At 46.5% G+C, this 23881-nt stretch overlaps 2 protein-coding genes across 2 annotated transcripts in view; one reads left to right on the forward strand and one right to left on the reverse strand.

Annotated features, from left to right (window-relative positions):
- LOC100478054 (nuclear cap-binding protein subunit 2-like) overlaps positions 1-13152 on the reverse strand; it is a 39150-nt gene extending 25998 nt beyond the window's left edge. Inside the window, exons 1-2 of the mRNA XM_034649045.1 lie at positions 13119-13152; positions 8548-9074 (exon numbers count right to left, since the gene is read on the reverse strand). Coding sequence (XP_034504936.1) covers positions 8548-9074; positions 13119-13152 — 561 coding nt within the window. The remainder of the gene's footprint in view (positions 1-8547; positions 9075-13118) is intronic.
- A 1694-nt stretch (positions 13153-14846) lies between these two features.
- On the forward strand, positions 14847-22919 carry PGRMC1 (progesterone receptor membrane component 1). Its single transcript, XM_002916083.4, has 3 exons — positions 14847-15261; positions 18674-18829; positions 21588-22919. The coding sequence occupies exons 1-3, from the start codon at positions 14934-14936 to the stop codon at positions 21689-21691; spliced, it is 588 nt and encodes a 195-aa protein (XP_002916129.2). The 5' UTR covers positions 14847-14933; the 3' UTR covers positions 21692-22919.
- Positions 22920-23881: the final 962 nt, after the last annotated feature.

Below are 23881 nucleotides of genomic sequence, written 5' to 3' on the forward strand. Positions count from 1 at the left end.
AGCGAAGTAAGTCAGAGAAAGACAAAAACCATATGAATTCACTCATATATGGAATTTAAGAAACAAAACAAACAAGCAAAGGGGGGGAAAAGAGAGACAAACTGAGAAACAGACTCTTAACTCTAGAGAACAAACAGATGGTCACCAGAGGGGAGGTGGGTGGGGGATGGAAGAAACAGGTGCTGGGGATTGAGAGTACACTCATCTTGAGGCACCTGGGTGACTCAGTCGGTTAAGCATCTACCTTCGGCTCAGGTGATGATCCCAGGGTCCTGGGATTGAGCCCCACGTCAGGCTCTCTGCTCAGCGGGGACCCTGATTCTCCCTCTCCCTCTTCCTGCCGCGCCCCCTGCTTGTGCGCTCTCTCTCTGTCAAATAAATAAAAAATCTTAAAAAAAAAGAATTGTTTAATCACTACATTGTACACCTGAAATTAATATAAAGCTGTGTTTTTTGTGGGCTTTTTGTTTTTTTTTTAAGATTGTATTTATTTATTTGACAGAGAGAGAGACAGCCAGCGAGAGAGGGGACACAAGCAGGGGGAGTGGGAGAGGAAGAAGCAGGCTCCTAGCGGAAGAGCCTGATGTGGGGCTCGATCCCATGACGCCGGGATCATGCCCTGAGCTGAAGGCAGACGCTTAACAACTGAGACACCCAGGCACCCCTATGATGCTGTATGTTAACTGTATTGGAATTAAAATAAAACAATTAAAAAAGAGAAAAAATTCTGGACACCTCGCGGCCCTGTCAGATTCACCCATAAAAATCAACCATCACACCAAATGCATTAAAAATATTCACAACCTCTGTTTGCAATGACGTGGCTGGAACTAGAGGGTATTATGCTGAGCGAAATAAGTCAATCAGAGAAAGACAATTATCATATGATCTCACCGATATGTGGACTTTAAGAAACAAAACAGAGCATCATAGGGGAAGAGAGGAAAAAATAAAACAAGACAAAACCAGAGAGGGAGACAAACCATAAGAGACTCTCAATCATAGGAAACAAACTGAGGGCTGCTGGAGGGGAGGGGGTGGAAAGATGGGGTAACTGGGTGATGGACATTAAGGAGGGCATGTGATGGAATGAGGACTGGGTATTACATAAGACTGTTGAATCATAGACCTGTACCTCTGAATCCAATAATTCATCATACGTTAATTAATTGAATTAAAATTTAAAAATTTTTTTAAATATTCACAACCTCTGACCCAATAATTCTATTTTTAGAAATCATTATAGCCTTTGACCTAGGAGTTGAATTTTAAGGAGTTTGTCCTAAGGAAATAATCAGAAATAAGCAATAACTTGTATACATAACACTCGTTGCAGTTATCATTCGTTAAAAAAATGGAAATAAGCCTAAATATGCAAATAAGGGAACGATTAAGTTATGGTTGGTTAACGCACATGATGGTATTATGCAGTCTTTAAAATGATATTTATGAAGAATTTTAGATATAGCTAAAATTGCTCAAGTAGAGAGGATGGTATTAACATGGGGGATAAACAGCCATGGGCACCAAGTTCTTGAGAATATGTTTCGCGTGCAAAAGAAACTGACAAAGGAAATGTTCGCAGGTAAAAGCAGGGCAGATAACCGCATGTACAACTCACCATGTGTATCATCTTTGGTAACTTACCGAACCTCAATCCCAGTTTACTTGCCTGTAAAATGGGGATAATATACGAACAGAACGTAGAATAGTGCCTTGCACATACAAAGTGTTATGTATTAGCTGGTGTGTGTGTGTGTGTGTGTGTGTTGCGCACGTGCATTTGAGGAGAGAGAGAGAAGTGGTGGTCAAGAGACAGTTGCAATAATGGTGGCCACCCAACTCCACGTTCCTCTATCTCAGCTTCCCGGGATTGCAGCTATGGTGATATGTTCTTGATGATCCTGATAGAAGCTTCCAGATGGCCCACTTCCCTAACTGGGGCAGAGGTCATGGTACCCCTGATGGACATATTTAGTGGTAGAGCCCTGAGAGTCATTCTTGAAGTCTTGCTCCTCCAGTTCTCCCAGTGATTTTGTCAACATTTAATTCCTGGTATTAAGTTCCTTTTTCAAAAGTACTAAACAATTTCTGTTTCTTACCACTGAACACTAATACAGGGATGAAATAAAAAGGTCTGTTTGGGACACGCAAAGATGCTAACGCCTTTTGACATCGGGTGTGTCTAATCATACACAGGAGTCTGAAATCTAGGCGTAGGTCAAGGGTAAGTAGTTTTAATATATGAGTCATAAGCATATGAATAACATTTTAAGCCATAAGAACAGATGAAATCACTTAGCTAGAGAGTGGGAACAGATGCTGGCCCGGGACATGCTCGGGGCCCCCCAACACTTAAAAGTCTGATAAAAAAGGTAATAATGGGGCGCCTGGGTGACTCAGTCAGTGAAGTGTCTGCCTTCAGCTCAGGTCCTGATGTCAGGGTCCTGGGATCAAGCCCCACATCAAGGGCTCCCTGCTCAGCAGGGAGTCTGCTTCTCCTTCTGCCCCTCCCCCCTGCTTGTGCTCCTCACTCTCGCTCTCAAATAAATAAATTAAATATTTTTTTAAAAAGAGGTAAGAATGGGAAACCAAGCTGAGAAGTAGCCCGTGAGAAAAGGAGAAAAAAAAAAAACCCAGAATATGTATCCCAGAAACCCCGTAAGGAAATGAACTCAAGGTGCACTGATGAACTGCGTCAAATGCTGTTGAGAAACAAAGACAGGGTTACAAAAATGTCCCTGGGATTGGGAGCATAGATAAAAATGCTCCTGAAGGAGTGATGGAGGCAGGGGAAGGGAGGCGGAACCAAGGCCCACGGAGCAAGTAGACAGGGAGTCAAGGATGCAGAGACAGTAGTGCAGATAGATGAGCCTTCTGAGACGTATGGAGATAAAGGAAGCAGATAAAAGGAGCAGCAGCTAGAAGGAAGAGCTGGGGCCAAGGTGGGAGGGTCACATTAAAAGAGGAGAAACACTAGAGCATGTCTACTGCACACTGGCATGATCAAGCAGACAGGATGATATTAATATGCAGGAGAGAGGACAGATAACTGGGTGCCAAGGTCTTGACGGTACACCAGGCAAATGGATGCAGAGCCCAAGGGGGACTCCATTGACAGGAGGAAGAACGTTCTCTGCATTGCACCAAGAAGGAAAACAGAGAACACAGACACACACAGAGGGTAGTGGGTTTGGTGGCGGGAAGATAAGGGAGTTTCCACCTAATTGCTTCTGTTTTCCTAATGAAAGTGCAAGGTCATCAGTTGTGAATGAAAGCAAAGAGGCGATACTGGAGGTCTGCAAAGCAGGGGAGTGGTACGATAACGCATGAGAGAGCGAGGGAGGGAGCACTGTGACAGTGTGGTATCATTGTTGGACAGCATTGTCCATTTGTGAATTATGCTCAAAAAGTTTCAGGTGCGTCCTTCCCTGTCCCCTGTTCCCAGGTCACCACTGATGGGTTTTCTGTCACCATAGATTAGATCGCATTTTCTGGAGATTTATATCAATGGAATTGTGTATCATGTGCACCTTTTTGTCTCTAAATCTAAATCTTTTTTTGCTACTAAAAATGGCATCTTTTTCATTTCAATTTTGATTGTTCATTGCTATTATCTAGAACTAAAATTGATACTTCTGTGTCTACCTTATATCCTTCAACCTTGCTAGACTCATTCATTAGTTCTAGTAGCTTCTTTGTAGAATCCATTGGATTTCCTGTATAAATGAGCATGGAATCCATGAAAAAAAAGCTTTACTTCTTCTTTTCCAAAAACAAAATTTTTTTCAAGTGAGACCAGCCAGTAGGGTACTGTGCTTCCTGCTACCATCTTTGGTGGTTCATGTGTAGCTAGGAAATAGGGGGACAGTTGGGTTTCACCAGTTCTAGTGAAAAGGTCTAGTGTTGTGACCAAGAGGGAGGGTGGCCAATGGAGGGTAGACAGAAAACCTGGTTGGAGTTGAAGACCGTCAAGGAGGTATAAGCCCAGGGTATGGGATGGGTCGTCCATGTGGATGTTAAAGTCACCAAGAATGATGAACTTGAGGGGGACAACTGAGTCTGGAGGAAAAGACTCCCTCAGTAAAATGTATACATCTCCTGTTCTGGGCTTCTAGAGGGCGGAAGGGCGTAGATCCCAGACACTCTGGGACTCTGCCCCCCTCTCTAATATGTGCTCAGAATTGGGGGATCCAGCACTCGCCAGGGCTGGCCCACACACCACTCCTTCCACCCCAAAAGGCCACCACTCTCAGACAACCCAGCCGCAGGCTCTCCCTAACCTGGGCTCTATGGAAGCCAAGCCCTCTTCACTCTCCTCCTCAGGCAATTCAAGTCCAGACCGCCTTGTCACCAGCCCTGGCCCCCCTTTGTGGCAAGATTGAGCAGCGGAGAGAAAAATCAATTTTATTTAGCAAAGCCACAGTTAATGAGATTATCCTGCCCTGCACACAAATAAAAGAAGGAATAATTCCCGAATTTTAACCCTAGATATTTCCAGGTGGAATAGTGGGATCACATATACATACATGCTGAGGTATGGAGTGTGTGTGTGTGTGTGTGTGTGTGTGTGTGTGTGTGTGTGTTTACACACAAGCAAAAGGAGATAGGGAAAATCTATCTTTGGTACCCTATACCTGCCACTTGTTTGATGATTGCTCCCATTTTATTTAAGTCTCTTGCCCCAGGGCTACTCGTGGCCCCATATTTTCCCTATGCTAAAGAAGGATGCCTCTGTGTGCCTTGAGACACAGGATTCTGTTTCAGACCCTATTCACCGGTCCTCTTTTATGTGACAATGGGTAAGAATGGGTTAATAGGATTAAAAACAACCCTACTGTTGCTTTAGCAAGCCACTGAGTTTCCTAGGCAACATAATGCCTGTATTTCTCCTGTTTCTTCCTGTCTCTAAAAGCCCCTATGGAGGGAATGGAGAAAATATTAACCTTGGCCAGCGCTCAAGTCCCTGCTCTTCCCCTCCCCCTCCCTCCTCGACTCCCCCAGCAGCTGACCTTGCCCTCCTACTTCATGGAAAACACTGAGGCCATCAGGTGTAAATTCCCTCAACCTTGAGGTCCCCACATCTCTCCCTCCCCTCTTAAAGGACAAGGCACATCCCTGTGCCTGTCCTTTTGATTTCAAGGTCTCCTGTCTCACTTCCTGCCCCACGATTGGTGAATATCCCCCCTCCTGTATTTTCAGCCTCTGCGCTTTGGCTGGCCATGGGCGCTGCTGGCCTAAGTCTATTACGCTTTAGGGAAAACAAATCAAACCAAGAAATCCAACTTCCCCCGTCTTCCATCCCGCTCCCTGCAGGCAAGCTTCTAAAGCGTATTATTTGAGAGCGAGATCTCTCCGACCCTCATAGCCCACCCACTCTTGAGGCCACTGGAACCAGGCTTCCTCCCTCCTGAAGCAACACTAAAAGGACTCTGGCTGAGGTGACCTGGGGTTTGTTAATGGCCTCGGCCAATTTACTCCTTAGTCTGCTTCCTTGCTGGTGAACCTCTCCTCTTTTCGCTTCGGTGGGACCGCATTCTCCCAGTTCTTCTCAATCTCTTTCGTGGGTTCCTCTTTCTCTACCTATCCTTACCGTGGTAATCTTCCCCCACATTCCATCCTGGCCCTCTCTTTCTCTCCACAACCGGCTAACCCCCTATAGATGCCTGGCAAATAATAGGGATGCGTGATGGGAGGATGGTGGGTGCATGACAGTGGAGTATGGCTGCAATTCACAAAGAAATATGCCTCCCCCCCCCCGCTTTTTTTAAGAAACAGTAACCCTTAGGGCACCTAGGTGGCTCAGTAGGTTAAGTGGCTTCCTTCAGCTCAGGTCCTGATCCCAGGGTCCTGGGATGACCCCCCCCAACCCCGTGGGGCTCCCTTCTCAGCAGGGAGTCTGTTTCTCCCTATCCCTCTGCCCCTCCCCCCACGCCCACCTCCTGCTTGTGCTCTTTCTCTCTGACAAATAAATAAATAAAATCTTTTTTTAAAAAAGGAAACAACCCACTTCTCTTCATTTTTTATAGTCATGAGTACAAAAAACATTTGATTCTCTTCTTCACTATTAATAGAAACACAGCAACTATGATAAAAGACAACTGGTATTTGGTCTCAGCGTCGGTGGGGGGTGATACAGAAAGGAAAACTGCAGGCAAGCTGCCAGTCAGCTCCAACCATCTCTCTCTTCGCAAGAAGTCCGAAATACGGGTTTACGTAAAAATCTTTTGGTGTTTATATTTAATATTTTTAAATGTTTCCATTTAGTATTTTAAAAATTAACATAAGGTGAAGGTCAAATAAACGTGCATCCGAGACAGCTCTAATCACCAGGGCCAACAGGTTTCAACCTCGGTTTAGCACAGTGTACAATGAGCCTTGGCGAGACCTCTGCTCTCCAGTCTCCCTGGTGATCCCCTCACCGGCTGGTTTCTCCTCTCTTTATCTCTCCATTGCAGACCTCTAGCCTGAGCTCCAAGCCCAAATATCCAACTGGACGCATTGCTGGATGTCTCCACCAAGATTTTCCTAATGCCTGTGCTTTTTAAACGTTAAAGCGCACGTGACTCATGTGGGCGTCTTGTTAAAATTGGAGACTCGGATTCAGTAGTTCTGGGCCACCGCCAGAGATGGGGCATTTCTTTCTTCCTTTTTTTTTTTTTAAAGATTTTATTCATTTATTTGAGAGAGAGAGAGCACAAGGGAGAGTGAGGGAGCATGAGCAGGGGTGCGGGGGGTACGGGGGTGGGGAAAGGGCAGAGGGAGAAGGTGAACAGCCCCCCCCCCAGCTGAGCAGGGAGCCCAACGATGCAGGGCTTGATCCCAGGACCCCAGGATCATGACCTGCGCCGAAGGCAGATGCTTCCCTGACTGAGCCCCCCAGGCGCCCCAAAGATGGGACATTTCTAACAAGTTCCCAGGTGATGCGTACCCTGCTGGTCCATGAATCACACTTTAAGACACAACCCCCATCTGAATGCAAGTTCCCTTCTGCAAGTTTGCTCTTTCCCCTGTATCCCCCCTCCTTGGATGACACACCATCTCCCCACTCCCCCAAGAAAGGGCTTGGGGCAAAAATTCTCTGTGCAGGGAATGGGAGAAGTAGAGGAGGGATCCTAAGCCAAATAGACACAGCTCTTCAAAATCCAAATAATCAGCTTGAACTCAATGAGAGAACCTATACTTACCATAATGTGTAAGGGGCTCACATGGAGACACATACCTAAGCCCCAACTTCCACAGTGGAAGTTAGGAGATGCTCTGCTACTAGATGAAAAAAATGTCACTTGTGTCAGGGAAAATTCTATTAGGCTACCAGTTTAAATGAGCAAGAGTTCACATATATTAGAGAAATCACCTTGTGCCTTACAAAGGCAAAATAAGTTTTGTAGACCCCCTTCTCTGTAGAGGTCATCCCTTCACTATCAAGGCTCCAGAACTCGGTAAGCACAATGGAGGGGGGGGGAACAAGACAGGCTTCAATATAAGAATTGGCCGAGGGGCGCCTGAGTAGCGCAGTCGTTAAGCGTCTGCCTTCGGCTCAGGGCGTGATCTCGCGTTCGGGGATTGAGTCCCACATCGGGCTCCTCCGCTGGGAGCCTGCTTCTTCCTCTCCCACTCCCCTGCTGTGCTCCCTCTCTCGCTGGCTGTCTCTCCGTCACATAAATAAATAAAATCTTTAAAAAAAAAAAAAGAATTGGCCAAAACACATTTCCTGAGGGAAGCAATTCTGATTCTTCTGGTTAAGTGTTCTCTTGATCTTCAAGCTCTTTTGAAACCCAGTCCATTCCTAAGATCACTCTGGAAACTCATCAGTCTGATGCATAAACCCCTTTTTGGTAGCTTTAATTAAAACACATCTTTTGAAAAATGCATACAGTCAATACTTTTCAAGTCCTAATACATGAAACACATGAGCCGGCAGTCTCCCCTGGGACAGTCTGAGGCTTGCTTTTGCACCAAGTTAGGAAGTTCCCTTGACTCCCAAGTTTGCCTTTAGAGATGAGAACTCAACACAGAAAGCAAAGTCAGCTGTCAAACAGCTACCAATTTAGAGCAAAGCCGTACAACATAGCAAAACCCCATTTATTACATTGTATCTTCTGTAAACTTACAAATGTTTAAATAATAACTCCAGGCCCCAATGTAGACCATGAATCTACTATCAATTTTTTTTTTAATTTTCCATTTTCCTAGAAGAAGTGTGGTGTTTTGGGGCTGATAGATCAACATTAGAGATCAAATCTGTTACCACGGAACGCAACCTGGTAACATAAAATCATTCTGGTAACTTGACACGTGGCCAAGATTCTAAGACTATAGAATTAAAGGCTTTCTTTTGGATTCTGTCCCTTAATAGGATAACCATGAAAAGGCTTCCAGCTCAGTAAAGACCTTGAACAAAGCATGGTGGGGGTACCTGGCTGGCTTAGCCCATGGAGCTAGGAACTCTTGATCTCGGGGTCGTGAGTTCAAGCCCCACCTTGAGTGCAGAGATTTCTTGAAAAAAATTAAAAAGCGTGGTAAAAGCGGGCAGCTTTGCAGAACCTGGGTAATGCCCGGCAAATTCAACAGGCCGCAGGAGTGAGTTTTCATGATGGGGCTCTCGCCACTCACTGGTTTGGGGCCAGTTTTCCAAAGCCTCCACACCCCCCCGCCCCCTGCATCATTGTCCTGCTGATACTCATCTCCTACTTGGTCCCCAGATTGCCCACGGCCATACCGCTTGTCCTCCTTAAAGCCTGGGTCCCAGTCTGTGTGAATGATCCGGTCACCCAGATGAGTTCCATGTCTGTACCCCACAGCATTTTCTGCACCTGCTCTTGAATGGGCCTCCACAAAGCAGAACCCACATGCTGTTCTCTTCATCTTATCCGGGCCCATCACGATTTTCTTTATGCTGCCACTTTTGCTGAAGAATTCATAGATGTGTCCTTCAGTGGTGTAAACGGGAAGTTTTCTCGCATCGAACCTACATCTCTTCTTTAGTAATTTTTCCTGTTCTTCATTGTCACCCCGGAAGGGTGGGTCCCGGTACTGGCTCAGCTCCACGTTGGAGTCACTGCACAGTGCACCTTCGGAAGGTCACCGGGCATAGTGCAGACATCTGGACGGGGACACCACCACTCCGGGAACCATGAGGCGCCCACGGCGGTGGCAGAAGCGCAGTTGTCATTAACTATTATGTATATTTCCTTCATGTCTTGTCTGTGCATGTATGTTTCACACAGTGGGTTTCCATATTCAAATCAAGTCCACAAATATTTATTGAGCACCTGCTATGCATCAGCCACTATTCTAAGTACAGGGGATATGGTAGGGAAGGAAATAAAATTTCTCTTCTTGTGTGGCTCACATTCAAGTTTAAGGAGATAACCAAAAAAGTGAGTAAAGGATATTGTATATTAGGAAGCAGTAAATGCGATGGAGAAAAATAAAGCCAAGAAGGGGGATGGAGAGGTGGGGCGGGGGGGGATGTTTCAAAATTTGAAAGCAGTGAAGGAATGATCCATGAGGATATTAGGGCAAGAACATTCCAGCAAAAGGAATCACAAGTACAGAGTCCCTGAACTGGAAACATGCCTGGTTCTTCCAGGGCCAGCAAGAACATGACTGGGGCTGGAAATTGAGTGACCAGGGAAGGAATTGGGAAATGAGGTGCTAAAGTCCTAAAGGTAAGGATAGGGTGGGTGGTGTGAATCCTGTGGGGCCTTGCAAGCTGCTGTAAGGACTTTGGGTTTGTTGTTGTTGTTGTTTTTTAAAGATTTTATTTATTTGACAGAGACAGCCAGCGAGAGAGGGAACACAAGCAGGGGGAGTGGGAGAGGAAGAAGCAGGCTCATAGCGGAGGAGCCCGATGTGGGGCTCGATCCCATAACGCCGGGATCACACCCTGAGCCGAAGGCAGACCCTTAACGGCTGCACCACCCAGGCGCCCCAAGGACTTTGGGTTTTTACTCTGAGTGAGATGGTGAGCATCTTTGAACACTTAGGTGGTTTCCAGTTTTTGCTACCATCTATCATGCTTTGTGATTTTTCTTTTCTGTTTTTTTTAAAGATTTTATTTATTTGAGAGAGAGAGATATCGAGAGAGAGCATGAGCAGGGAGGAGAGAGAGAGGCAGACTCCCCAGCTGAGCAAGGAGCCCAACGCAGGGCTCTATCCCAGGACCCAGAGACCATGACCTGAGCCGAAGGCAGATGCTTAACCAACTGAGCCACCCAGACGCCCCTGTGATTTTTCTATACAAATCTCTGTTTGCATCTCTGAGCACTTCCCTAAGAAAAAGTTCTAGAGGTTAAATTCCTTGGTCATAGGTTAGGAATAATTTGAGGCTCTTGTTGCATATTGCCAAAAGGGCTTTCTAGAAAGTCTATACTCACTTGAAATATAATTTAGTTCAACAATATTGAGTGCCTACTACTTTATTGAGGCAGTCATGGTCTAGGGGCTTGAAATACACCGGTGAACAAAATGACTCTTTCATTCTAGCAATTTCACTCTTGCCAGCATTGTGTCAGAGTGCTTGCCTTGGCTGTATGCTTGCCAACACCAAGTATTACCATTCTTAAAAAGCTTCAAGAAACAAAAGGCAAAAGAGAATGCTCCAATAATCTGAATGATGAAAAGTGGTACGTTGTTATTTATGTTCTTTTGGATTTGATTACTAGTGAAATTGAATTACTTCCCACACATTTTCTAGCTAATCAGCCAATTGTCCTATTTTTCTTTAAAAGCTTTTGAAAACTTTTGAAAAAATAATATAAAGGAGGCAGGAAGCTTGGCAACATCAACAGACTTAATATATATCTTGGGAAATAAGTAGTCCTCGGGTCAAGTACAAGCTTTAGAAATTGATTTGAAGCCAAAGAGCACATATAACGCAACTCTCATGTGCTGGGGAAGGCTTGTTAGTCAAGAGCTCCCTTCCAATTTCCACAGAATTTGAGAACTCTGGACAAGACCTTTCCACCAACTATAAGCCTGAATGGCGGGCTGTGATGCTTTTCCTCGACAATCTCAACATCCCAATGTTTCTTAAGAGCCCACCTTAATAACAAATCTGCTCTGAAAGCATTTATATTATCAAGTTGTATCTCTGCTTGAAGTTTTAGGTTGCACTTTTCTACCCTCTGCATGAGGCAAGACTTCCCTCAATCTATTATCCCGGGGAATACAGAGATGTAGCAGGAAGGACACTGTACTGTGATAAATGAAAATTATAAACCCACAGCCCTCCATAAAGGCATTTCCCCCACTTTTTATTAAAATAAAATATAGAGGTGCCTGGGTGGCTGAGTGGATTAAGTGACTCTTGATTTCAGCTCAGATCATGATCTCAGGGTTGTGGGATTGTAGCCCCACATCAGGCTCTAGGCTCAGCGGGGAGCCTGTTTGAGATTCTCTCTCTCCCTCTCTGTCTGCTCTCCACCCCCATTCTCTCAAATACAAAAAAAAAAGATAAAATATGGCGTAAGTGAGGTCATGTACAGCATTGTGTAAGTCTCAGGTGTACAACACACTGAGTTGATACATTTATTTGCAATACAATTGCTATTGTAGCATTAGCTAACACCTCTGTCTCATCACATAATTATCATTTCTTCTAGTGGTGGGCACAATTAGGATCTAGTCTCTTAGCAAGTTTAATGTTTAAGATACAGTTTTGTTGTCTATAATCACTCTACGGTACCTTAGCTCTTCAGGACTTATTTATCTACTAGTGGCAAGTATGTACCCTTAAACAACATCTCTACCCTTCCCCCACCCCCAGCCCTGGGTCACCACCATTCCACTGTTTTTTTTTTTTTAGTTAAGTGTCTGTTTTTAGATTCCACGTATATGAGATATACAGTATTGTCTTTCTGTTTCTGATATTTCCCCCACTTTCAATAGTACTTATTTTTGAGGAGAGAGAATCAGGGCTGAAGAGAAGGGCTTTAATTTACCTTTTGTCTTTCCATAGTTTGAATTTTATGACCTTAAACAAGTATGACTTTTAAAAAATGTCAACAAGGGTTATCTGAGTGGGAGCTAATGACTTATTCTTATTTATTACTTTGTCTCTCTCTTTATTAGAAAAAAAAACCTGGTAAACCATTTATGATTTTTAACTTTCCCCAGTTTTGTAAAACAAAATCTCTGTGTGTGTGTGTGTGTGTGTGTGTATGTGTGCATGTGTGTCACATAACCGCAAGTATATAAACCAAACTGCTAATGTGTGGGCCTCATTTAAAGATTGCCTGGGGAGCTGGGAGAGAGAGAACGAATATCATTTTTTCTTTTATGCACTTACATATTGTTTAAGTTTGTTACAATGAGCGCGTATTACCGTTCTACATTTTTTTCACAAAAGTAACAATAAATCATTTTTTTCCTCCTGAGGCTAAAAGTAACATGTGCTCATTGTGGTAAATGTAGAAAAATACAAAGAAACTAACAATCACAACAGTTAACATTTTAGCATGTTTCCTTTAAGGCTTCCTTTTAATGCATTTTTTTTACATAGTTGAGTTTCCATACTGCATAGTTTTGTATCCTGTTTTTCTCTCTTAAGATTAAGACATAAGCATTTTCCCATGTCATGCATGTCATAATAATATTTTGTGGTTTTGTCACATTTCAAGTGTATTAATTAGCTATTTCTTTAGCTTAACATTTAGATTGTTCCCAGTTTTCTCATATTAAAGATGATTTTCTGGGGTGCCTGGCTGGCTCAGTGGGTAGAGCATGCAACTCTTGATCTCAAGGTTATGAGTTCGAGCCCCACATTGGGCATAGAGCTTACTACTTTAAAAAAAAAAGGTTTTCTGATAAATATTTTAGTAATGAAATCTTTGTTTGCATTTCTAAGTGTTTCCTTGGCATGGATTCCGAGAGGTCAAAGTACTGAACCAAAGAGTAGATTTCTAGAAGTGGATTAATGGATAGAAAGTATTTTTATGAATGACAAAAGATTATATCAATTTCTACTCCCAGCAGTGTACATCACTCTCGAGCCAGCCTTGTAGATCATCCTTTTTTTCATTGTATCTTTCTGACAGGAAGGTGGTAGGTGACAGCGGTATCTCCATTTTCCATTGCCAGCAAGACTGAACATTTTTCATATGCTTACTCACCATTGTTATCCCCTTTTCTGCGGACTATTTCCATCTTTGCCCATTTACTGACTAGCATCTTCTGGATTTTCTTATCAATTAAAATGAGCTCTTACAAGATATTAATCCTTTCTCTGTCATGACATGTAAATGAAAATCTATTTCACAAGTCTGTTGGTTTTTAAAAATATCTTGGCCATAGACTTTTAAAGCAAAAGATTAAAATTAGAGTCTAACTATGGCCTTGGGGCCTCAGTTTAAGCCTGTTTTCCCTTGATTATATGGAAGAGGTTTGACAAAAGATCTGGAAGGGCCATTTCAGCTAACCCCAAATTTAGCTCTGTGGGGAAAAAAAGTGTGGGCCCAATTTAAGGACTATTCCGCTCATACACACTTTTAAATGATTTAAGAAGATGGGGTGGGGGCAGGGATGGAAGCAGTTGGTGCCAGAAATTTTTAGAATTCTGAGGTAAGACGCCAATTCTCTCAAATCTCTTGCGTGTTCAGAGGGGGAGTAAATTATGTGCAAGCGAACAGAACTCTTGATGGAAAAGTACTGCTCTGGGCTGCAGATGTGCGCAGGGCTTGGTTTTAATTATTTTCCCCGTTCTCTCCATCCCTTCTTCCGCTCCGCTCCGCCCCCCGCCCAGTGACAATGAAGAGGGCGGCCGGATTAGGATTCTAAAGGATAGAGACGGCCCTTCCTCTGTAAGGCCTGCTCCTGTGCAGACGGTTAGCCCTTAGCCCATCAATAGCCCAATAGCCGGTGGAAATACCCAGGAAAGGAAGGGACCGAATTTAGGATTTTCCCAAACTCCCGCTTCCGTCTGGGATACAGCACAGGGTTATTGAGACTGCCAAGGGCAGCTCGACAGACTTCAAATAAAAGAACGCTGCCAACAAAGACACTTGGGTCATTATTCTGAGCCAAGAAAAAAAAAAAAGGCACAACAACATAAGGTTGCTTGCTGATGCGTTGGGACTGAGCAAATCTGCGATTGCGAAAGGGTTTAGATTTCCGAGAATGAACCCGATTTAATCGGGCGAACCGATCCGTCCCCCCCAGATATTGGGAGAGTTGTCAGGCAGGGGCCTGTGCACTGACTGGAGTCACACGGGGTGTCCACGCCACAGCCTCTGGCGGGTAGGATTGGAGAAGGGTCGTTAAGGAGAGTAAAAGGGAGTTCCCAAGGTGGAAATGGGTAGTCTGGGCCTCCAAGGTGGAAAGTGGAGCTCGAGGAGTGAGTTTCCTTCCTGTCCCCCAAGAGAGCCTCGCGGTCCCAGGAGGATGGGCGGGGAAAGGTGAGGCTTCAGAATGGAAGGCGAGGGAGAAGCTGAAGCAAGAGAAATGGAGTCGTGTGTGGCGCGCATCAGGTGGCCGAGCGGGCCTCGGCCAGAGCTCTGCAAAGCCGGGGATCTCGGAGAGGGTCGGGGTGCAAGGAGCCGGCGACGGTGCGGAGGAGGGCTGCGCGCCGCGTCGCACTCAGCTAGAGGCTGCCGCGGGGATGGCGGGAGGCTGGGGCCGCGGCCTCGCAGGTAGGGTCGTGGGGGGACCGCTCCCGCCGCCGCAGGGAAGGCGGGATCCGGTCCGGGGGAGGGGAGGAGAAGGGAGCGACCGTCCGGAGGCCAGGTGGGGGGCAGGAGCTGGACCCGGCGCGGCGGCGGAGGAGGCGGGGCCGGGAGGCTCCTCCCTCCTCGGCCCCGCCCCGCCCCGCCTCCTCCGCCGGCTAGTCCTTGTCCGCGGAGCCCCGCGCGCCACTAGCTCACTGAGAGGGAGGAGAAAGCAGTCAGTTCCGGAGCCCTCCCTAGCCCGGCCCAACCTTTGCTCCAGAGATCATGGCTGCCGAGGATGTGGCGGCGACCGGCGCCGACCCGAGCGAGCTGGAGGGTGGCGGGCTGCTGCACGAGATTTTCACGTCGCCGCTCAACCTGCTGCTGCTCGGCCTCTGCGTCTTCCTGCTGTACAAGATCGTGCGCGGGGACCAGCCGGCGGCCAGCGGCGATAGCGACGACGACGAGCCGCCCCCGCTGCCCCGCCTTAAGCGGCGCGACTTCACCCCTGCCGAGCTGCGGCGCTTCGACGGCGTCCAGGACCCGCGCATACTCATGGCCATCAACGGCAAGGTCTTCGACGTGACCAAAGGCCGCAAGTTCTACGGGCCCGGTAACGGCGGCCGCCCAGGGGACACGGAGACAAAAGAAGGGGCCCCGGCCCGGGGCTGGGTCCGGGGGAGGCGAGGGGGGAGCGGGGCGCCCCCGAGGGGAGGAATGGCGGCTCCTCGGCGGTCGTGGCAGGGCGGCTCCCCGGCGGCAGCGGGCGAGGGGCGCTCTAGAAGGGCTGCGGCCGGTGGGGGACGCCACCAGAGCCGGGATGAGGGTGGGGGTGCGGAGAGAAGGCTGGAGCGCCCGGGCCGGGGGGTCTGGGGGGGTGGGCGAGCTCGCCGGCCTGGAAGGGGGGGCACGGCCGCGCACAGTGTTAAGGGAGCTTCGAGGGCATAGGGTTTGGGGGTTCCTGGAAGGAGGGGCGGTGTCGGGCCGGAGAAGGGAAACGTGGGTGTCTCGAGGGAAGCGGGGGGGGGATAGCGGAGGGGGGAGGTCCAGCCTGGGAGAAGACTCGGAAGGCCGTGGCGGCCGAGAGCGGCCGCGGTGACCGTGAAGGTGTGGGGGCAGCAGAGCGGAGGTGGGATGAGCAGCAGGTAGCTGCCGAGTGCGGGCTGGCGGGTGATGTGTGAGTGCGTAGTCCGTGGCTGTGGCTTGCCAGGCGCGAGCGTGCGTGCGCGCCCGGAATGTGGCATGTGTCAGGTATGTTTGTGGCATGTGTTTGGTATGTGTGTGCGCGTGCTGTGTGTGGCCCACCGAAAAGCTGGAAGGTGAACGGGGAGGCTGGGGGGGGGATAGGAGGGAGCTGGGGGGGGCGGAAGGAGGCTGAACGTAGCGGACAATGGGAACGTGGCGAGATGAGAAGGTAATACAGCATTTTAGTCTATAGCGGGAGAGAAAAGACTAGAAGCCAAAAAAAAAAAATTAAAAATGGAGGGAGGGAGAAGTGGGAGGATCCTGGGAAACAAAAGGGGTAGGGCTGTGAGGGCTGCTGGGTGTGGGGATTTCAGGAAAAGCCAACCAGAGGGGAAATGAGGGTGGATGACTGCTGAGCCGTTGGAGGGGGTTAGGCTTGGAGGGGCCTTAGGGATGAGGCTTTCTAAACCCGGTTGCGGATCAGAATCACCTGATGCGCTCGAGGAAAAACACAGATTCCCGGCTTAATGGCAGCCACTGTGGGGGAGGCTCTGTGGGGGGAAGGTCCAGCAATCTGCATTTTAAGCGGCTCCCCAGGCGCATTTAAGAGGCCTCCAGGTTTGGAAAATCGTGCCCTGTAGAATATTCCGGAGAGGGGGAGGAAGAGATTTTAGCTCCTCTCATATGGGCTTCTGAAAACAGGGAGCTCAGGGAGTGTGTCCACATTGAGGGCCCTCTTCCCCACTAGTCTGGAGAGAGGGAAGAGAATAGAAGGCGGTGATCTCCGTCGTCTCCACTTCTGCTGTTTTACTGGCCCAGCCCAACTAATCAAAATCAGATGGGTTAAGGTTCTTCAGGAACTGGTCCCCTTAGCGGTTTTTCCTGGTGCCTGATTTAGAAGACCTACTTTCTGTAGGCCATGTAACTGTCCAAAGAATTTTGAGAACCACACCTTTGTGGTCACTTCCCCTGTCACTTCGACTTTACATAATCATGTAAATAGCTGTGCCTCCTGGGCTACACCATCAAGGAGTCCAACGGATCCATGGGGCAACATCATAGGGTTGTAATTTGCAAAGTCATTGAGAGGAATGCAGGCCTGTACACAGAAACACAAAACTGGGAGTCAGGCCACCTGAGTTCTGATCCTGGTTGGATTACTGACTAGCTGTGTGACCTGGTGCAAAGCATTGTTCTCTCTGGGCCTTAGTTGTCCCTCTGAAAAATGCTAAAGGTGGCCCACTGTGAGATCTCCTCAGGCTCTACCCTGCGGTATCATCCTGAGAGCCCATGAATATGTGACATCATGTGATCGTTCCCGTTATTGAGGAGTCTTAAAAATTACTCATTCCAGTGCCCATTATTCCACGCACAGCGCTTTTGTGGGTACTGGGAAATACAGCTGTGTGCAAAACAGACACATCTCTGCTCATGGAGCTTACATTCTAGGGAAGATACATTCTAGTGAATAATCTATATTCCCCAAAGACTTGTAATGCTCCCCGTGAGCCATTTTTAAGTATTCTGTGACCATAATCTCTGAAGTAGCGAGGTCCAAACCAGAACAATTGGCCTATTTTCAAGTACCAGATGCTACCATGTCCCCTAGAAGTATACACAAACACATGCACACACACACACACACACACACACACATTTGTCAAAATGGTGTAATGGGTTTCTTTTTTTAACCTTCGTTAGTAGGCATGATAACATATAATGAAGATCGCAAACAACCGGTTTTCTTTGGAACCTTATTTGCTTTTAAAAGTTGATCATAAATTTTGTCTAATTGTAAAAAAAAAAAAATTCCTAGGGAATTGAGGTTTCCGGTGACCAGGCCATATTGAAACTTGATCTCTTCTCATACTTGGCATAGTGGTTACCTACAAACTCTAATGTCAGAGTTGCTACCCAGTCCACCTGGGGAAGCCACACATAGTTTAAAGTACACTGGCTTCTTTTCCTTTATTTTTGCAATATTTAAATAAGCCTAAACATCTGCTTTAAGCACCTACAGCATAATTCACCACTCTCAGACAAAAGTTCAGTATAATATTAAATATAATAGCATCCTGATGTTTTATATAATTATTTGGGGATATTGATTCAGTCTTTTTTTTTCTTCCATGAAAGTCTCAGTATTTTGAGTCTCCGAGCTCACCGGAGTTGACGGAGCTGATCTCCTCTGCTACCTCTTCTTTACTAAAAGAGCAGATTATGTAACATGTGGCTAGATTTCTGGACCACTGATAGTCTTAACCAATGATTTCTGCTGCAGATGCCACATGTTTAATACAGTCTCACAATGAGAGATCACCGTAAGATCCTTTTGACTCATTAAAACATATCAGATACATTTCATAAGGAAATGTTTTCATTTATGCCTTAGTACTTACTGCCTTAAGGAGCCATAGCTTTCACTGGTACACTCCCAAATGCCTAGAACAGAGACACGCCGTGCGTTCCACGTCCTAAAGTTGAATTCTGATCCTTGGATTCAGTATTATCTTGGATGATTTCCCACCACCACCACCCCATCCCACCCCAGGAGATAATCATTCGTGGCTTTTTTTATTAGCTATTTGAGAGTCACAGGAAATAGATGATAATGTATAGCATATTGATTCGTAAAAGTTCGATGACAACAGGTCCTTCGGGATCCACCACAGAATGATGAAAGTATCAACATAACTTCTGGTTTCCAAATGGAATTTGATACTGCAAAAGGGGGGCTGTCTTTGGTGATGGGTAAGGGAGCCATTTTCTTCCTTATGAAGAAACCACAGAGAAATCGTCTAATATAAAGAATTGGTCTTTGGCTTTGTTTGTTTTTTAAGAGGGGCCATACGGGGTCTTTGCTGGAAGAGATGCATCCCGGGGCCTTGCCACATTCTGCCTGGATAAGGAAGCACTGAAGGACGAGTACGATGACCTTTCTGACCTCACTCCTGCCCAGCAGGAGACCCTGAGTGACTGGGACTCTCAGTTCACTTGTAAGCATTTTTTAAAAATTGTGTCTGGGTCAAATTTCTACAAGTAATGGGGTTCGCAGCAGTACAATGGTTATTACTAAGCAGCCGGAAACTGGGGAGCATTTTGATAGGCTCCTGAATCTTGGACGGATCAAGTTCATGGCTTGAAGTAATTGCAGCAATGCTGAGTCACTTGCTCTGGTGGCATCCAATTTTTAGCTAGTTCTCTGTGGAAACATGGGTTTCTGTTATTTAAATCTTTGACAGGTTTGCATAGATTCCACACTAGGATTTGGTGCTTGGTGTGTAGGGGAAAGGATCTGTAGGCTACAGAGAGAGGGACTTTCAGAAGTCCTCACTAGTCAGTCTTGCTGTTTAAAAGCAGCCCACATTTCTGTTGAAGAATGGGAGACTTGTGTTCTGCGAAACAGCTTCTCTTTGAATCTAATTGAGCCTAACTATAGGCCTCATCTACAAATGATGCTTATAATCTGCCCAGCAACAATGGTGTCTGCGTTTTTAAAAAGAGAGAAAAAAAGGAGCTGTTTGTTTCCTGGCTTATGCTATAAGGCTGAGGTCTTTGGGAGGAGGGGGGAGTAAGCATGGGGGGGTTAAGTTCAGATTTCCAGAATTGAGGAATTGGCTCTTGTCAAACCCGAGTATCTAATGATCACTTTAGCAACGTGGCACTGCTAAGAATTTGACTAACCCTTCCCAGCTTTGCAACAGTATATAAAGACCATGAACCCGTGCTTAAAGATTTTTTATTTTAAAATGTATCCTGTCTATTTGCTGTTCTCTATAGCCAGTTAAATATTACTGACTCTTTTGGCTAAACGCAACCATTTTCTTTGAAAATAATGCTGACTTCAGAGTTCTGGGTTAATTATTAGCCAGCCGTGGCCCCACCTGCAGGTCCTAAGCAGACCGAAGTATACTTTGAAGTCTAGAGGCAGGTCTTTGTATTTTCAGAACATAATTCCTCTATCTCACATCGCCCCTGATTTTTTTGGTGTCCTAAGGATGCCTTTGTAAACATAGATTCTTCTATATGGACCCAGCGAGTTGTAATTTCGGACTTACAGAGCTCTGTCCTCTAGGGCTTGCCTGCCCCAAGGAGGCAAAAACTGTAAAAACGTTCTCCCCCTTAAACTAAGACCAGCCCCAAATTCTGTGGTGACACTTGAGCTCCACTCAAGACGGGGGCGGGGGGGGGGTGCCCCTTAAAGCAGGTTACCCGGGCGCCACCCAGCGCCTGTTTGTTCTGCGGTCCTGTGCACTGAGGGACCTTTATGACGTGTTCAAATACGGAAGTTCCCATTGTTCCCAGCGATCACTGCACACAAAAGCAGGTCTGGCTACCTGGTTAGACAGGTTGGTTACTCCTCTAATTCCCACCCATATGCAGAAAGAGGAGGCTCTCTCCGGGGCCTCTGACACCGATAGGATTAACCCTGCGTTAGCTGGGCTGCAAGAGTGCAGCCAGCGGGATGGTGGTCTGCCGACTCCATCCCTTCTCATGTCTTTTTTTCAAAAATGTTTTAAATTTATAGTTTATCTATACTGTATGATTAGTTTCAGAGGTAGAGTTTAGTGACTCAGCAGTTGCATATCACACCCAGTGCTCGTTCTGTCACGTGCCCTCCTCCTTCGTGCCTGTCACCCAGTGACCCCGTCCCTGCACCCCCCTCCAGCGACCCTCAATTTGTTCTCTACAGTTAAGAGTCTCTTACGGTTTGCCTCCCTGTTTTCGTCTTCTTTTATTTTTCCCGCCCTTCCCCCATGTTCCTCTGTTTTGTTTCTTAAATTCCACGTATGAGATCATATGGTGTTTGTCTTTCTCTGCCTGACTTATTTCACTTAGCATAATACCCTCTAGGTCCATCCATGTTGCTGCAAGATTTCATTCTTTCTGATGGCTGGGTTTCTCGTTTGCACTCTTAAATCTGTTTTCTCCAGCATCTCCCATGAGATCTCCAGTTCGGTCCATGGGAGCTCCAGTTTTAACTTCATTAACCCATGTTTCCAGTCTTCCTTTAAAGTAGCTCATACCCTGGCCTTTCCGTTCCCATGGACACCCTACTCCTGGCTCTTGTTCCTTCACACAGACATGCCCGCTGGCCTCCTGGGCAGCCCTCACCCGGTGTCCTTGCTGTAATCCGCCCGGTATGCCACCACCACCCCACGTGTGCCAGAGCACTGGTTGCCTTTGTCACAAACCTTTGTCACCTATAGGATTAAGTCCAGACGCTTCAGGCTGGCTTTCCACAGCCTTCACAGTATCTTGGCCACACCGCTTCGCTAACCTCACTCCCACTCCGTCGCTGTCAGCTGGGTCTCTCTGTTGCTCCCCACATCTGTTCCATCTCACCCGCGTCCCTTGGTACACGGCCGCCGTCATTCTCTGGAAACGCCTCTCGCCTCAAATCCTTCCACGCCATTTCCCAAAGCATAGCCTTCTTCCTCAGGTGTTCAGAAATCCTTGCGACGAACTCCTCACGAGCCCCTGCTCGTCTCACCCCCTCCCGCACGCAGGCACGACTCACTTTGACCTTCCCTTGCACACTCTGTGCCCGACATCGCTACCTGTTTTGTATTTCTTGCAAACAAAACTCTTAAATCCCTGTGGGCGAGGACCGCGGGGCGAGTCCTGGGCGGCTGACGACTTTCGGGAAGCCCAGCACACTGCGTAAGCCTCTGCCAAACGCTGTCAGGTGACAGGTGGGGGTCCTCTGTGAAGCATGAGCGCGCTCATTTGTGTTTTCTTCTCTCCCTCCAGTCAAGTATCATCATGTGGGCAAACTGCTGAAGGAGGGGGAGGAGCCCACCGTGTACTCTGATGAGGAAGAACCAAAAGATGAGAACGCTCGGAAAAATGATTAAAGCGTCCAGTGGAAGCATATCTATTTTTGTATTTTGCAGAATCATTTGTAACATTCCAGTCTGTCTTTAAAACATGGTGATTTCAATATTTAGAGCAGTTTCGAACTTGCTGTTAAGTTTTTGTAATTAACATCACTAGTGACACGGAACCAATGAACTCTCCTGTCTTCAAGTGCATGGCGTGTTTGTGTGCTACAGATCCAGACCGTGAACCGCAGTGCTGTAATCCAAATGTTAGGACTCTCCCCTTCTGTCTGTAAGTGCAGGCTGCCTTTAAATTCGTTGTTTCCAGAGCGAGACAGGTAAGATGTGGGTGTTTCCCCCAAACAGGTAAAAAAAAAATGTTAACTTTGCAGAAGTCCTTCTAGCCCCGAGAACAAAGGATCAGCTTCTAGCCCCGATGTCCCCAAGGTAGCAAATCCCTTATTTCTCAATTGACTTAACTGCATGATTTCTGTTTTATCTACCTCTAAAGCAAATCTGCAGTGTTCCAAAGCCGCCTTTGGTATTGATGAAAGAGAGCTGCCCAGTTAAAAAAAAAAAAGTCTCACAGCTGGGCTTGGTCGGGAAAAATACATTCACTGTGTTTGTAGACTGCATCATTCTTTCGTCCTCTGGACACTCAGATGCCCCCACCAACACAGCAAGGTACACTAAGGCTTAAAACAGGATCTGAGCACTCAAAAAAAAGCTTTGGAAGAAATCCACTGGCTTGCCAAAAAACCTAAATATATGACAAAAACATAGAACTATCTCGCCCATCCCCACGTTCGCGGTGGGACCACAGTGATTTCACACAGTTCGCTGTGAGAGGGGGGTATGCCGAACAGGAGCAGGCCTCCGCTCTCCGGAGAGCCTTCACGCACACACACCCCTGAGGAATGAAGAAAGTACACATCACTAGTCAAGTGGTTTTTAAAGTATATTCCTTAAGGTAACAGTTACCCTTTTGTTGTTACAAAACCATAGCCACTGCAAGCGTAGTAGGCCAAGCGTCTAGGTCTTTGATATTGGTCTTTTGGTTAACAATAAACTTCGCTTAAGTAGGCTGTACAGTCGTATGAATTCGTAAAAGTATTATACGAACAACTAGTGAGGTTTCAAACTCTTGTAATTGTAGTTGAATAGTCCTTGTATTTTCTTGTGAACCGTGTTTAATGGTTTTACCTCAAATCAGAAAACAAAATGAAGTGCTTTGGTCAGTTAATAAAAATGGTTTTACCCAGTATAGCGTGGTGGGTTTTTAAACCTTAATCTAAGAAACCAGATTGGATCATTTTACTTTAGCTTAACACTGTTTCCCTTTGTGTGTGTGTGTGTGTGTGTGTGTGTGTGTGTGTGTGTGTATTCCAAAAGAAACCAAGGGGCAAAACTTCAGAGGCCTCACACCACAAACCAAATACCAGCTTGTCCTGTTAAGAAACAGTGAATTGAGGGGTGCCTGGATGGCTCAGTCGGTTAGGCCCTGCCTTCAGCTCAGGTCATGATCTCAGGGTCCTGGAATCAAGCCCGGCTCTGGGCTCCCTGCTTGGCCAGGAGGCTGAGTCTCCCTTTGCCCCACCCCCACCCCCTCAAATTAGTTAATTAATTTGAAAAAAACTGAATTGAGATTAGCTAAACTGCCCTAATGAAAATGTACAAACTGACATTTTTAAGAAGTTAGTGAATTTATTTTTTGTAACTTGTCAAATTCTGCCTCTTTAAATCAGAACTTTCTAAACTCAAAGGCACCTCTGCCTTGAGGTCCGTAGCAAGGTTATTAAGGGGTAACTTTACTAAGGACATTAAAAGTGTCTCGGCAGGATTGGTTCTGTTTTCAGATGCCAGCTGATCAGGAAAGCATTGGGAATCTTACATGCTAGCCAAGTTAATTCACTTCCTGTCAAAAGAGCAGACTTGCATATGCGGTTCAACACAACTTCTTTCTCTGAATACTGGTGTTTTGCCATTTTAACGTTCAAATCGGCAGAGTTTTCTTAAAAGGGATGTACTCTGAGCCGGAGAGGGCTCGAAGCTTTGCGCTTTTTATGTTCCCAAACCATCGCCTGTTTCTGTGGTTTTTAAACGAGCCCTGTCCCCCGCACCAGGTTTCGTTCAACTAATATTTGAGTTGCCCATTTCGTGCCAAGCGCCCTGTTACACCACAAAGATTAGGCTACTCCTTTTTCTGAGTTAAACGGGTTTGTCTGA

Source organism: Ailuropoda melanoleuca, chromosome X, assembly GCF_002007445.2.
Source record: "Ailuropoda melanoleuca isolate Jingjing chromosome X, ASM200744v2, whole genome shotgun sequence".
NCBI lineage: Eukaryota > Metazoa > Chordata > Mammalia > Carnivora > Ursidae > Ailuropoda > Ailuropoda melanoleuca.